At 42.2% G+C, this 12,960-nt stretch overlaps 1 protein-coding gene across 2 annotated transcripts in view; it reads right to left on the bottom strand.

The window, feature by feature from the left end:
- LOC104931259 (collagen alpha-1(XI) chain) overlaps positions 1 to 12,960 on the bottom strand; it is an 81,598-nt gene that overhangs the window by 9,981 nt on the left and 58,657 nt on the right. For both annotated transcript variants that reach the window (XM_019276254.2, XM_019276253.2), the window contains 12 exons: positions 12,828 to 12,935; positions 11,954 to 12,007; positions 11,489 to 11,542; positions 8,319 to 8,426; positions 5,558 to 5,611; positions 4,763 to 4,816; positions 4,575 to 4,628; positions 4,283 to 4,336; positions 2,855 to 2,962; positions 2,598 to 2,651; positions 2,391 to 2,444; positions 2,032 to 2,085 (listed from right to left, as the gene is read on the bottom strand). In XM_019276254.2, coding sequence (XP_019131799.1) covers positions 2,032 to 2,085; positions 2,391 to 2,444; positions 2,598 to 2,651; positions 2,855 to 2,962; positions 4,283 to 4,336; positions 4,575 to 4,628; positions 4,763 to 4,816; positions 5,558 to 5,611; positions 8,319 to 8,426; positions 11,489 to 11,542; positions 11,954 to 12,007; positions 12,828 to 12,935 — 810 coding nt within the window. The remainder of the gene's footprint in view (positions 1 to 2,031; positions 2,086 to 2,390; positions 2,445 to 2,597; positions 2,652 to 2,854; positions 2,963 to 4,282; positions 4,337 to 4,574; positions 4,629 to 4,762; positions 4,817 to 5,557; positions 5,612 to 8,318; positions 8,427 to 11,488; positions 11,543 to 11,953; positions 12,008 to 12,827; positions 12,936 to 12,960) is intronic.

Raw genomic sequence — 12,960 nt, 5'->3', positions numbered from 1 at the left:
CCCGTGCGTGCATGTGTGCTAATGTAGTCAAGCAGACGCATGCATCAATGAGCACCAAGCCTGAGTCAATTTCGAAGAGATATTTGAAGAGAGACAAACTCAGAATTACCTTGGTGAAGGATGAAAAAAATCATATCTCAAAGTCCATTAATATGGACATGGAACTGGGGTCTAATTTGTTCTGTAGCCTCTGTCACCTGGATACTATCCCTCGGAATACAAATTGTGGTTTGAAAAAGTGCTTACCATACCAATGTTTTTAAAGCGTATGTTAAAACGTCCGCGGCTGCATTTGAAGTCAAGCCACAGATTTGCAGGAAATCATGAAGACTGACTTGCTTTTCTAGCAGTGACGCACCAGCACAGAGAGATATTTTTGATTTATTAGACATCTTATCTCTGATAATGCTTCTGTATCATCATATTCTGTCCTACAAAGTGCAGGACTGTGCAGTATCTGTTGTGTTTCAGCCACAACAGGTAATATTTTCAATTAGATATTTTGACATCTCAGCCAAAGTGCAATGTTCAGATTCTCCTCTTGACACAAGTATTATCCAGCAAAATGAGCCCTGTGACTGATGTATTGTTATATCACACTATTAGACTCTTAACATGAATGCATTGGTAGCATTTTACTGTTGTAGTCGGCCCAGGCAGAGCTAGTTTGATCTTATATACAGTTTGGTAGACGGGTTGTTTCTAACCTAGGGGTGGACCCCCTTCAGTAAGTCACAACATAAATCTGAGAGGTCTGATGATTAATGGGGGATGTTTTAGAGGTCTCTCTAGTCTCTGCTTTTATCTGAAACATTATGTAATTTTACCCGTTTAGACTTCAAACTTTAAAAGAAAAAAAAAAGATTCATGTGAGAAGTTTAAAACATCTTTCTTCGGTTTGCAGACGACTTATAGGCGACAGCTGGGGCTCAGGAGGTAGAGTGGGTCATCCACTAATGAGGTGATCGGTGGTTCGATCCCAGACTCCTCCAGTCTGCGAGACACTGAACCCACAAAGTGCTCCTGAATCGGTGTTGTGAATGTGGATGAATGATTAGCTCCCGAAACTGATGTCAATGTCAGTGTCTGACTGAATGAGAAACGCCGTGTAAAAGCACCTTGAGTGGTCAGAAGACTAAAAAAAAGGCACTATATAGTACTTCACGCTTATAAAAAAACATGACGAAGGTCATAAAAACACAAGCTTCACAGTTCAAATTCTGAAATATAGTGCAGGTACAAGTCGAAAGTGGCATAAAAGGACCTCAGCTAAGTACAGCACTTGAGTGAATGCCCTGTCCTCATCCTTAGTGATTTTCTATCACTGCTTATTCATGAGCCCGAGCAAAAATTCTGCTACATGCTGAGTTGTATTGTATATGTACTGAATAAGACATTTGCATTAATATACAGGGATGCTGCAGCAGAGCTGGTTCATACTGATGCTCTGGAGGAAAGGTTAAACTTTACTGAGCCTCATCTCTGCAGGAGTAAACAAACCAAAATGAATTCTCTGTGAACATCAAACTTTCTATTCTCTCGTGCCATATTGTGCCAGCCACTCATACGGTACATTAATGGCATGTTTCATTGCCAACTATAAAACATTATTACAGTAAATGGAAGGCGTCGTAAAAAAACGCTACGCTGGTGAAATTAAATAATATCGTCTCAAGTCTGATGTGACAGAAAGGGCATCGAGTGCCAGAAATTAAAGTGACAAGTTAATTTCCTGACATTAGCAGCAGCGGCGGTCCTACTGCTTTCACATTACTGCGAGTTAAACTCACAATATGTCAATATTCCCTCACAGGATGATCTCTATCTTCAATTACTGCCTGTTCTGGACACTGATGGACATTGTTTCCTATCAAACACGTGTATATTAATTCAATATCACAGATATATATATCACCCTACAGTGGTTAATAACCCCGAGCCTGTGAGAGCATTGTGAATCTAAAAATAGGGACTATCTGGAGAGCTTTGCAGGAGTATCATCTCATGCATCATTTTTGGAAATGTACTCACCCTTTTGCCAGGAGGTCCTGGTACTCCTGCCTCGCCAGATGGACCTGCAGGGCCCTAAATCAGAGTAGATAGAACACTTAACTCCACTTCACACAAGCTATAGAGTTTTGTTACATAATGAGATCTCTACTTTTGTAAAAAAAAAAAAGAAAAAAAAGAAATAGGACATCTATTTTCACAGAACAGATGTGTAACCTTTACATGAGGCAAATATCTGCATCCTCAGGTTACTGTGCACATGAGGAATTAATCTTGCTGTATTCTTGCACATGATTGTGTACATGGGAAATTACTTTTGCCGGCTGGTTGTGTCTGGATTACATTTTTGCTTTTATAGCTTCAGATTAAGAAAGACTTACAGGCTGTCCAGCTTCTCCATCATCTCCTTTGTCACCGGGTAAACCGTCAAGACCCTAAACAACATAAAAAAGAGAAGAACAAAAACCTTTTTATTGCTTTTGATTTCACTCTCACTGCACAAAGATAACTAATTCAACACATATCCACCGTGTAAAGCATCCTTAACATAAACAGACAATCAATTGAGGGATAACTGTAGCACTTACAGCAGCACCAGGCTCACCAGGGGGACCAGGGTCTCCAGGGAAGCCGACAGGACCCTGGAGACAGATCGAGACAAGAAGACTGAGCGTGACTCAGATATTTGACATCGCATCAACAACAACTCTGGCAGGGAGACAGCTCGACTGAGAAATATGACACGGTGATTCTGTCGCTGACAGCTTAAATAATGCATCCGTCATGACTGTGTGTGTGTGTGTGTGTGTGTGTGAGAGAGAGAGAGACAATGCAGCTGACATACAGGGTTACCCTTGGGACCGTCATCTCCAGAGGGGCCGCGGGCACCAGCGGGTCCAGCAGCTCCGGGTGGGCCGGTTTCTCCCTTCTCACCAGTCTCTCCTCTTGGGCCCTGAGGAAAGAAATCACAGGCTTGTCAAAGTGAAGAGTCTAAATTTATTGACAACAGCATGTTAAATAAGACAAGAGCAGTGTGTTATCAAATCTTTTACTACAGCTGGAATAAAACATGCACCAACACTGACTCTGGGAGTTTCTGAAAAACAGAAACCAAACAATCATTTTCTCCAGGTTAGACTCGTTTTAAAATCATATTTTGATCCACTAAGTGACCGCACTAAATAGTCTTATCATTACAATATCTTTTTTTTTTTTTTGCTCTAGTAATAGCAGCAACAGTGTCTTAAAGTGTTGGCTATGACTCAGAGCAGCAGTTGGAGCGTAATTACAAGCCTGGAATCGTTAGTTGGCCCATTAGAGCAGAGCGCTTCTCCAGTCGATGCCAGCATGGCACCTTTGAAATTGACCTCGATGTGACGTGCAACACTGGCTCTATCTGTCACTGTAAACAGATCCGCGGCAGCAGACGGATACGTCAATACAACCTGATGGACTCGGGGAGGCTGACTGAGCCCGTACTCATTACTCAGGTGAGGCCTCCCTGGTCTGCACATCCGATGTCTGCTGCTTAGTGTGAACTAATGGCACTGCTCTGATGTGAGATATTCAAGATCAGGACGCCTGCTGTGGATACTTTATCATGATTTATGCCTTAACGCAGAGGCACTTTTTGCAGTATGCTGCGTTGCGAAGCTGATGTTGTGCATATTATATGGATTGATGCAGGTGATGCCTGTGTAAATCACTATTAAATAGCTTCTTCTTGTCATTTACTACTAATTTCAGAGACGTTAAAGAAGAAAATGATATTGTGGAAGAACTCCATGCTATTGTGACGCTTTTTTTTCCTCCACGGAAAAATAACTTAAGGGGTGTTCTGACTTATGCCTCTAATAATAACCTCGTACGGGAGGTTCGATTAATGACACCGCCGACAGTGGAGGTGTCCAAATGTAGCCGAGCTAATTATCTGCTGAGAAGCCCTCAGGTTGCTACAGTAGCATTGCTACACATCAGCCTACAGTATAATATGAAGGTAATATACTCGGAGGGTGAACAGCCCCAACGACGGACGTGTCAAATAATAAACAGAACTTAATTATCTTCAGTATTCACAGGCTGGTTGATTGAACAGTCACAATTACATACAGGATGAATTGGACACACACACACAGGGCGGTAAGGCTGGATTGGTTGTTGAGCTACTTGCCGTGCATTTTAAACGCTGTTTACACGTGTATACAGGTCGATTCTCTTGTTTTTTGAGATGAGAGATGAGATGAGGTGTACTTTAACATGACAGTGTACTTACTCCAATACCAGGCTCTCCAGGTGATCCCGGGTTGCCAGCCTCACCGGTTTCTCCCTGTTATAACACAGTGGAAATGTGGATTAATGCGCGTAAATGTAGATTATCACACTCCAGATAGAGCTATCGCTCGACTAACTTGTGTGCTGGCTGCCAACTCAGTGCTTTTACTTTGCGACTTTGATATGAAACATGCAAAACTTTTCACGCATTACATGGTGGTAAAAATGACAGCTTCCCCCCTCAGGAGAATACATTTATTTTGAGGCACATGGAGACATATGTTTGTTCTTACCTTCTCACCAACACCTCCCATCGAACCGATGCTACCAGGAGGGCCTTGTGCACCCTGTGATGAATCAGAATGAAGTGAGATCCAAAGAAGTGAGAACCATAAGAGAGAAATGTGTGTTTTAAAAAAAAATAAATGTAATTTTATGGAGTGTGACTGAAGCCTTGTCAGAAAGAATAAATCAAACTTACATTGGCTCCGCTGGAACCTTGAGGACCTCTGGGGCCAGGAGGACCAGGTGGACCCTGTCAGCAAAAATAAAAGTTGTATTTAGTTTAGAGTAGTGCAAAAAATGTGGCTTTAATGTTGCAGAAGACAAACTAAATGTATGCCCTGACAAAATAGTCACATGGTGCTGTGATGTTGATATTGATGGGTACAGAACTTGAATTAAAATCACAAATATATGTGTGCAAGGAATTTGTTTAGATGCAGCAAAAATAAAGACTTAAGATGGCAACAAAATGATGAAGAGAGTGTTTTATGGTATTATATCTTTAAAGTAATGTCAGACTTCACAGTGTTGTTTTGCTTGATGAAACCTGTTTTATTATAGAAAAGGAGATCGTGACTGACCACTGAGCCTGTGTTTTACACAGTGAGCAGTACTCAGATACTCAGATATCTGCTGTGTGCTCTGCGTACCAAAGCCAAGATCCCAAAAATCGACACGGGTCTCTCTATTTGTTGCACTGAGGAGTCAGTGTGATGGTCTATCGGAAAATCAATCCTCCAGCACAAAGTGTGTACACAATACTTTTCGTGTTCTTTTGTATTTTTAAGCTACGACTGAAGAATTAATGAAAACTACCAAAGTTCTCACCGCCGTATCTTTCACAGACTTCAGAAACATCTGTCAAGTGACTGGTCGGAGTTGCCAAACTCAGCCACCAGCAAAAACTTCAGAACAATCAACACGATCTCCGCACCTCTCTGGGCTGTACGTGAAAACAACAGAGAGAAGTCACAGAAAGAGCTACACTCACCATCGCTCCGACGTCTCCATTCTCTCCTTTCTCACCAGGGGGGCCGGGCAAACCCTGCAAAGAAGACAGATATTCTTCAGGACAAAGAAAAAAGGTCATGTGAGGCAGCACCTGAGACAAAACTGCGCGCTGAAATGAAATCCACAGACAGGAGCATAAATACATGGTTTTTTTGTTGCTCATTAGCAGGCACTTTAAGATGATGCTTTAGGATGCAGTGAGAAGGAGAATGCATTAATATAAGCAGAACCCCTGAGTGTAAACACACAATTAGTCAAAAAGGACACTTAGAGTAATTAAAGGGTATGGGAGTCTTGGGTATAATCAGCCTGTGTAAATTACACGGTGGGAGCTCCATCCATCTATGTCCACTGGAAAGTGGAAACAAAGGGGACAGTGCAGGCGTTTCTTATTATCCACTTTCGGAATTCAATCATGTTTGACTCAAACGGTTTGAATAGAGCTCAGGACGGCGTACTGTATCTTCACTGAGGATGAAGGAGCTCCCACTCACTTTTGTGGCTTATTGTCCTGTATGCATAATTGCGGTTATTATTTGTTGTGCTGGTTAAAGCTCCGATGATGGAGCACGCATAATCAATAGGTGGGTGGAAAGCAGCGGTAATGATAAGTTGCTGTAAAATCAGAGTGACGTGAGTATCGATCACTGAGTTCACATATGTGTAGTTTGAGCCCGTTCTGTTGATTTACTGTACCTGTGCGACGGCAGAGGAAGCTCATTTATAAGAGATTCTGACTGGTAATAAAGAACGGGGTTAGTGAGGACAGGAAAATAAATAAAGCATCAACTTATTTCATGTGTAATGTTTGGATGTGATGGCATCCTGATTAATGCTGGACTCGTTAAGCTTTGTTAAATATGGTCTAACGGATTAAAGGGCTTGTAGGAGGAGGTGGAATGTGCGTAAAAGGAAACACACACAAACACAGCAGAGCAAATCAATAAACGCTCACACATGATCGGGCACTTCCAACCATTTCCCACACTAGTCTGGAACTATAAGGACACTCCAGTGTAATCAAATCTGATATTTGCTGTCCTCCACTTCCACGTCTACCCTTTGAATTCAGTAGGACTCCGATACGCCACGGCAAACACAGACTCAAATGATGGAAACCGTTCAAACTGCGAAGCCATTCATTCCCCCCGCAGTCAAAAATCATTAATGCTACAGATAATTGCATTGAAGAGCTGAGCTCGCAGTGGCTGCTGCCATCTATTGAAGGACAGCTTAGCCAAACATAATTAAAAGAGTGGAGATGGAGTGCATTATGCCCAATTAAAAGCCAATTGCACTTAATAACAACGTTATCTGGCCCTATTGACCAGCAGGGCTCAGCTCTAATTTCATCCTCAGTGAGTCCTTGGATAATTGACTTTGAGATATTATAAAATGTCCCGTTTCTTCATTCATTGCCACCAATGCAAGTTTCTTCAACTTCAGCTCATCAGCTTAAATGAGGCAAATCCTTGCCCTTTTGCTCTTCTTTCAATCTGCTGCGGTTTTTTCGAGGAAAATGGAGCTGGATATCGCAAATTTAGAGAGGGGCAGCAGTCACGTAATGCTTAGTATTATATCTTCTATCACAGGATAATTTTTCTTTACACCACAGATCTGGTGAAAGCCAAACAGAATATGCCGTTCAGTTAGTTTCTACCAAAGTTCTTGCTTGAACGACAAAGACTGTGCGCACGAGTGACAGTTACAAGGCGATAAAAAAGACAGCGTAAGAGTTACTGTCTCAACTTTTCATTTGAAAGAGAAAGAACTGGTTATTTCCTCTCTGAAAAGTTACAAAACATGGGTTTAATACTGACAGCGGCTGTGCGTGATTCCAAGAAAAACACTTTCGATGAACCACTGATCTACTACCATTAGAAATAAGATAAATAGCCGCAGATCAATGTGCGCTTAAGGGGAAAATAAAGCTGTGCGTCACTTATTGATGAAAGGCCTCGAGCATCACTCTTCTCCACAACCTTTTATATCTGTAGTCCACGTCTGTGTAGGCATGGTGTACTGGTGTTTAGACACTGCAGGGTCACTTGTTTGATGTAAGACAAACATGTCCACCCTTGTATCAAAAGCATCCTTGAACAAAACGCTGCTTCAGGCACCATTCACTCTAAATAATCTAGGAAAGAAATGCTGTGTGTGTGTGTGTGTTGTATTATGTCTATTATGAGACATATTTGCAAAAGAGAAATGAATTTGTGCTCTATATTGATTAAAATATCTGATCAAATACAGGCTACCACAGCAGCTGGTCTCTTATTTGGGCCTGGGAGCACTGCAGGGACGCGGTTTGCTGCATGATAATGATGTAGTCTGAGTGGAAAAACCAACGGCAGCCTCCCTTCCACCATTAACACCGCGGCAAAATGCCAAATGCAGACTGTTAGCAATGGTGATGGATTTTTAGGACTGTCTATGCTAAGGGAAGTCCTTGAGGGGGGGGGGACTAAGCATTATTTGCCCAGGAGCAATACAAAGTGTTATTAAAAGCTGTGGCTGCATTAATAAATTATGCCCGGCTTTAATGTAATGTAAATGATGTAAGGGGAGATGAAATGCTGTCGGTTTAAAGGGTGTGGAGAAACTCATTCTGCTCTGGCAAGAGGAAGATCGATGTGCATACCTACGAGGCTGCGTTCAACGTGATCTGGTTGTCATGTGTGTCAGAGAATGAGAGAAATAGAATCAACATGTGTGTGTGCGTGTGTTTGATGTGGACTTACCTGAAGTCCGATGGGTCCTGGTAGACCAGGGAATCCTCTGGGTCCTTCGTCTCCTTTCTGGCCAAACATACCCTGCTGTCCTCTGGGTCCAGACTCGCCATCGCTGCCCTGTAATGAGGACAAAGTTTGTTAAATCAACAGCTTTCTTTTTCTACGTGGTTTTTCTTTGCCCTCCTAATCCTTTTCAAAGTTGTGGATTACATCCAAGCTTATGTGGTAGGGAAGGGGTCGATGTCCCTATCCAAACACAGATTAGGACAGACAGTTACCTTAATGCCTTTTCTGAAGGTCATTTTATGGCTGTTTCGTCCATCCATCAATTCTACACACACATGCATATTCTTCCTCATGGTCATTGGGAGGCTGGAGAGCATGCACCCAGAACAGCACAACAGCAGTCTAGCTCAGGGCTATCGCATAAGCAGACATTGACGCTCGCATGCCATGTTGAGTTTGGAGTCAACCTTCAAATCTTTTTGAGTGAGGAAAAGCAAACGCAAAATAAAAAAATGATCAGGGTGAGGCAACAGCTCTAACCGTGGTGCTACCTGGGGAAACAGCACCCAGATTACCAAAGCTCCTCATCAGGGAGTGCAGGATACAGTGCAGTATAGCCACAGGGTTATGGTGGAGTGGGTGTGTGAAAGATGCTGACTTCATCTGTGCAGTCAGAGGTGCACAGGACTACAGAGGATAGAAAAGGGGGAGACTACGGGGGAAGGAGTGAAGTGCTGACAAACTGGGAGTTTTCAGTTCAAACGCGTGTCAGCACTTGAAAGTGCTTGTGGATCTCTCGCTGAGCCCTGGGACACGTAGGCAGCCTTGGGGCGCTGGTAGTGAATGCAGAGCAACTTAGAAGGAAATGTTAGGTGATTACAGGTAGCGTGAGTACGGCTTTGAACTCAAGAGCCCGGAGTTCAAGGTGCACTCAATTTGACTTAAGTCACAAATCTGACTGAACCCAACAGCTCCTCTGGGAGATCCGAATTAGAAATGCGTGTGGCTGTAGAGCTGCAGGGTGGTGATGAATTACAATTATGTTTTAATCATTCAAATCATTTTCATCGTCAACATCTTGAGTACAAATGAAAACCGAGTTTCTTTTGACTAAATAATGCCTAAATATTCTTACTTACGCCTGTACAGGCGATTCAGTTTCAACACAAACTTTTGGAAAGCAGATGGAACAGCTGCAAGGGGGCGCTACTCTGAGACTGCCTGTCATCCATCCAGTGAATGACCTCTGTCTCTGTGCAGACGGTGCGTGAGTCAGGATAAGTGCAGTAAAAGTATATTTTTCCACAATTGACAAATGATTTTCTGAAATTTTCTGAGTGACAGCTGCTACAGAGGAGGAACTGTGTATTCAACAGACGCTAATGTTCTAATTAGAATAATGCTTTCATCAAAAGTCATCGCATCATTTCTCGTATTAAAACTTCCACCAGCTGTTAACTTTTGTATGAGACTATCTACAAGTGTTGCTGACGATAATTTTGACAAGTGAACTAGATATGATTCAGCACAGCTGTTTGTATCGTACCTGTGGGTATAATAGATGCTCCGGCTTGGAGGCAAGCGCGCACACGCTGCAGCGGGTGTCATTTATGACTCATCTAACTTAATATATGTTCAGTCTGTTAACTCGTGTTATGTTAAAAGTATTTACATCACTGTGCTTCCTCGTGCCAAACTCTTGTTTTCTACAACATCTTTTTTTTTTTTTTATTAGACGATGCTTGGCCTTACATCTCGAAGACAATACCCGCGACTGAGCTGTTGTAGAGCTTGTTAAGCCGTGGCTGAAAATGGAATTGGATCATTTATTTTCCGTACAAGTCCCACATTTCGTCTGGATTGAGAGGTGAGGTAGACGGAGACGTAGTCAAAATTGATAACAGCATTAGGACCGGCAATAATAAGAAGTGCGCATAACGTTGAAACTACACAGCGCGAGTCAGGTCTCAGTTATGAAGATATGAATACACATGAGCAGACTGACTCACCAGGACAAACAACTGTTAAATAATTTGTTATTCAGCTTGGGTGCACTATCCGCTCGTGGCAATCCGTCTCACCAGGTCTCTATTGTAGCCCCCACAGAGCCCTGCAGATGCTGAGTTTTTGCTAGAATGGTTGTTAAGGCCTGATAATTTACAGCAATGAGCTGCTTAGTTGCCATTGGGCCATCAGCTATTGTAGAAACAGGACTGTTCCTGTTGTGTTAATGAGATGGATGAGCAGAGGATGTTCTGCTGCATGCAAGGCAGTATTTTCAGTGCCACATGAGGGAATACATAGAAATGATTGATGGGCTGGTGTTTCGTTGTGATTTTTGAGACTGCTTTGTGACTGGAAAGTCGCATGTTTAATCATGCGTGAGAACCGTAAAGAAATACCAAACTGGTAACTACAAAGTAATTTTTTTACTAATGTACAAGCTGTTAACAACTGTGATGACCAAACTCTTTGTGGGGTAACGTTTTATTTATATGATGCCTCAAGTAAAAGTCGTGATTAAAATGAAATTTGTGTAACACCACACTGATAAAGAAGATGGGGATTGCAGCCAAAGGTTTTTGGACGGCAGAGGTGACAGTAAAAAGTAATACCAGTTGCGTAATGTATCCCTGTCCTGGCTGGAACAGCACTTAATTTCTGCCCATGCGGGGAATACATTTTTAAATCAAGCTACCATTAAGACCAAGTATTCAGTTTTCCAATTTATCTAAACACAACTCATTTAACAGTTTATCACACCGTAAGCCAGAGATGGTATAGTAAAAATAAACCCCCCGCACAGAGTACATATTGCTCTGGGCGGAACATAGTTGGAAAGGAGGAAATAACAGGGTCTAGTCCTGCAGGAAGAGATACGGTTCTGTCAATTTGTGATAACACTACAGGTCTAAAGACAACTAGTTAAAAAGCTCTGCCCACAGGCAAATCCAATTCCTGTTTTGAATCATTAGCATCGCTGTCCTCATGCAACCTCGAATTGGAGTAAATATTTCACCTGATTCGTCTTTTTATTGTTCCGACCCCAAACCGCGACCATGCTAAGCATAGTGTACCATTAAGAGAACAACACACAGCGTCTGAAATGTTTCACAACAAATGTACACTCACAAACGTGCATAATAAAAGGTTGATTAGAAGGAGATACTCACAGCTGGTCCAGGAGCTCCGACCACACCCTGAAGACCGCTCGGGCCTGGTGGACCCTAAAAAATATTGTTTTAAAAACCATTAGATTCAACTATGACTACTCAGTGGAAAAAATCAGCATGCTGAAATTGTTTTTGTCCTCATAGAAAGGGAAATATATTATCATATTAAATTTATCTGAAGTGCTGCTTATGATGATTAAACCAAACTGAAAACAGTGGTATTTTCACTGGAAACTCAGTAACCGTTTAGAAAACATAGCAGCACTTGAGTTAATATTTCATATCCTGCAGACTGTTTGGGGCAAGATAACCTCCGATGAGTAATTTCCAAGTAATCTGTGTTCTTTGGTTTATTCGAATCATATGAGAATTCAGCAGATGAAATTGGTGTTCTTTGTTCAGTTAGTAGGGATTACCATCCAGAACTCAAGGCCAAAGAAAAAGAGAAGAGAGAGAAAGACTCACAAGTTCACCCTTGTCTCCTTTGCTTCCCTTCTGTCCAGGTCCGCCAACTTCTCCCTGTGGTGCAATATAAACAGCAGAGCTCACATCTCTCCTCTCCATCTTAAAAAGGCTCTTGCCTCTCATGTTTTGTCAGTTCAATATCTTTAAGTGTCACCTTTACCACGATCGAGCAGTAAATATTTCTCAAGAGATTCTAATTTGATTGGCCCACAAAGACCTTGGGCGAGTGTTTGCAATTAATTGATTGGCTCCCTGTCTAACCCCACTGGCACCGTGATTGACAAAATGGGGTGATGGAAGACGTGACTTGGATGATCAGAGAGAGGCATGATGCTTGCAAATGTAAAGACGCAGATCTCAGGATCAACGGCGGATGTGGGATTCGATAGCCTGAGGCTGAACAATTAAGCGATTGGCTATTTCGGTTTGTTTATCTGCTTGTGAAACGTTTTAATGCTTCCAAGTGTGTGCTTGGTTTGGTGAATGTAAACATCGGACTTACTGCACTCTGTAAACTTGAAGTTTCCCATTACTGTTTAAAGTGTGTGTGTCGCCGCTGTAGGCACAGTGTGCTTCTTGTTACTTATTTGTGATGTTATTTTGCTGCTGTTGTATGAACAGCGCATTTATCCTTTGTGTTTTTCCAAGCGGCACCAGACTTGTCCTTGAGAGAGAATACAGATACTTAAAACTGAAAATGAATTTTTAATTGAATTCATAATAGTTTCTGTCATTGTAGTCTTGAGGCTAAACAGAATGACAAAAAAAAAAAGCACTTGTTTATGTACTTTTGTTTTAAACATACCCAATTCCCTGAGGTTGACATTTAAATCAACGATTACTGCAGTTAGCATTTATCACATGTGTACTCCACCTTGTCACCGTCCTCTCCGGGGGGACCCTGAGGACCGGCCGGACCAGGAAGACCAACGGGACCTTGAATGCCATCACGTCCAGCAGGACCCATGGGACCTTTCTCTCCCTAAAAAAAAAAGTGTATCAACATT

The sequence above is a fragment of the Larimichthys crocea genome, chromosome II (assembly GCF_000972845.2).
Source record: "Larimichthys crocea isolate SSNF chromosome II, L_crocea_2.0, whole genome shotgun sequence".
NCBI classification, from domain to species: domain Eukaryota; kingdom Metazoa; phylum Chordata; class Actinopteri; family Sciaenidae; genus Larimichthys; species Larimichthys crocea.
This window is presented reverse-complemented; position numbering and strand designations above follow the sequence as displayed.